General features: G+C 60.6%; 1 protein-coding gene across 1 annotated transcript; it reads right to left on the reverse strand.

Moving 5' to 3' along the window:
• Positions 1–1,177: 1,177 nt before the first annotated feature.
• NKPD1 (NTPase, KAP family P-loop domain containing 1) lies at positions 1,178–2,819 on the reverse strand. The gene is given in 2 exon segments (XM_010567207.1): positions 1,178–1,255; positions 1,257–2,819. Coding segments are annotated over 2 exon segments (1,641 nt in total).
• Between the last annotated feature and the right edge of the window lie 12 nt (positions 2,820–2,831).

A 2,831-nucleotide genomic window follows, 5' to 3' on the forward strand; every position in this document is an offset into this window, starting at 1 on the left:
GGGGAGACTGGGATGAGGGAGGGGGCTGCTGCGGCGCTGACACTACAGCCAGGGGCCGGTGGCCATCGATCTGCTGGTGTTCGTGATTTCTTTCTGTTGTCTATTTTTGTTAACACTGTTTTCTATTAAATGAGATCTGCATTCGTCACCGACTCCCCCCCCACTACTCACCCCTGTGTCTTTTGGTGCCTTATGGGCAGCGTTTGGGTCATCCCACCTCAAAAATCAACTTTTGGGGGCCTTTATACAGTAAATTCAGTGATTAAACCACCCCACCCCCCCCCCCTGAAAAAAAAAACCCGAGGAGGATTTTCAGAGTGGGTGGGAGATGCCAGCAGGGCACTCTTCTGTGATTAATTAATGCTGACGAGGCCCCATTTGCCCCCCCCCCCGCCCCGCACCATCAGCATCCCTCCCAGCAGTGATTTGGGCTGATTTCCCCCCAAAATTAGCACCCCCTTATTGCTTTGTCCAGCCTCTTGGCCCCCCAAGACCCTCCCTAAGGAGGACACAGGACCCCAAAAAAGCATATTTAAGCCAAGATGTGGAGCGGGAGGTTTAACTGGTTTATTATGGGATGAGCCCAGCGGTCCTGGGGAGCTTCACCGGGCGTTCCCAGGGGACGTGGCTCAGGGATGTCCCCGCTTTGGGGCCACCCTGATACGCCAATGGCTACTTCTTGGGGGTGTCCCCCATATCCCCCCCTAGGGACCCACTCACTGGGGGATGGTCCCCGAAGGGGGGGGGTGGCAGTGGGTGCTGGGGTCCCAGGCATGGGGGGGTTGGGTCCCGGGGGGGTGAAGGTCACCCAGATGCCAGGGGTCCCTGGGATGGCAGGGACCACCACCCCCGCTGACAGGAACCCCCTGGGTCATCCCAGGTCTCTCCTAGTCCCCTCCAGTCTCTCCCAGTGCTCCCCAGTCTCTCCCAGTCACCCCAGTTCCATCCTCTGGTGGCATTTTCACCCCCTGCAAGTGTCTTTTCTTGGAGGGGGGGGGTGGGACAGGAACTGTCCCCATCCTCGTCCCCAAACAGCTCCCACAATATGCCGGGGAGGACAATGAGTCACGGGCATCCTCAGGCCACTGACCGTGGGGACACCCCGGTGTCACTGATGTCCAAGCCTATTTTGGGGACCCCACAGCCAGAGGCATCACCCAGAGACCCCATGCCGGCGTTACCCATCACTCAGGGTGGGGACACTGGATGCCGCGAGACACTGGGGCGGCGGCGGCTTTCTGCAAGCGGTCGAGGCCACGTAGGAGCCCCATCTTGTGCCGGATGGAGTGGTCCAAGTTGACGGTGACGCCGAGGAAGGCGCGGGCATCACGGGCGGTGAAGGGGAAGTCGCAGGCAAGGAAGGTCTGGAAAAGCTCAGGGTCCTCGTCCAGGCTGAGGACGTTGTGCAACTGCTGCCGCAGGGCGCTCAGTTCCCCCACGTTCTCCTGGAAGATGGTCCACAAGGATCGCGTGCCGAAATCTGGTGCCGGCTGGCTCTGCCAAGCATCTTCCAGGCACTGCAGTGCCCAGCTCAGTCGGCACGGCCACTGGTCGGCCAACACTACCCAAGCAGCAGCAGCGCGGGGTGAGGGGGTGTCGGGGGTGCCGGCACGGTGCAGGAGGAGCCGTAGGGTGATGGGGATGGTGTTGACGATGCGGCGGACATGGACGCCGTTGGTGGGGAGGTAACGGGTGAGAGCATCGGCGCTGTCATGGAGGCAGCTGAAAGCCTCGTGGATGCAGCGGACGGCTTCGGCATCCGCTTCCCGCAGGCTGGGAACCACCAGGACGCCCTGGCACTTGGCTCGGCGGCGTTCCACATTGCTGGTGATGATGCGGTACATGAGGTCCTCCCGCGTTTGGACGGCGGCTTCCAGGCATTGCAGGCGGGAGCGGGCACCCATCTCGGGGATGGAGAAGGGCAACGTCACCGTCCGGTTGAGGTAGAGGTAACCGTTGTCGGCAAGACCCTTCATGCAGCTGGTCTGCTCCAGGCAGGGGACAATGACGCTGGGGTCCACGGCCAAGATGAAGATGAAGGGGGTGTTGGCATCGGAGAGCAAGGTGTTCATGGCGTTGAGGACGCCAGCCACCTTCTCTGGGTAGCAGATGTCCAGGCTGGTGATCTCCAGCACCACACGGAGCCGTCGGCGTTCAAAGATCTCCATGAAGGCCAAGAAGTCAACCAGCACCTCCACCTCGTTGCGCACCTTGCTCATGAAGCCCAGCTGACTGGTGAACCTCTCACTGTTGGTCAACCGCTCAATCTTCTGCTTCTCGCTAACGAGCAGGTTCTTCAGGACAGACAAAGCTCCCAAAACCAAACTGGAACCTGAGAGTGAGGTGACAGCGCTGCCCACCACCTTCAAGGCATGGTGGTCCTTGATGCCGGGTACCAAGAGGGCTACCAGGAGGATGCTGAGGCCAGCAGCCAGGACGAAGAGCATCCCCCAAAGCTTGAGGCAGGTGCCCTTCTTGAGGACCCACTCCTTTTGGCTGAAGCCAGAGGCGAAGCGGGGTCGGGTGCCCATAACATGGTAGACGCTGAGGGGCAGAGCTCCAAAATGGTGGCGGATGCTGTCGCAGAGGGTGGTGACCAAACCGGCCCAGAGTTTGTCGCAGCCAGCATACTGCCAGGCGCTGAAGCGGATGAAGATGAACTCAATGTTCTTCCTCCTCAGGTGGCCCTCGGTGATGATGGGCTTGTAGAAGGCCAAATACCAGAGGACCAGGAGCAACCCCCAACCTTCAGGGCTACGTGGCTTCTGGTGGCTCCGGTGCAGCTCGGCCTCTTCCCGCTGTGCCATCTCCTCCCGCATGAAGCCTGAGGA

Source organism: Haliaeetus leucocephalus, unplaced genomic scaffold (genome assembly GCF_000737465.1).
Source record: "Haliaeetus leucocephalus isolate CR32 unplaced genomic scaffold, Haliaeetus_leucocephalus-4.0 Scaffold227, whole genome shotgun sequence".
Lineage (NCBI taxonomy): Eukaryota > Metazoa > Chordata > Aves > Accipitriformes > Accipitridae > Haliaeetus > Haliaeetus leucocephalus.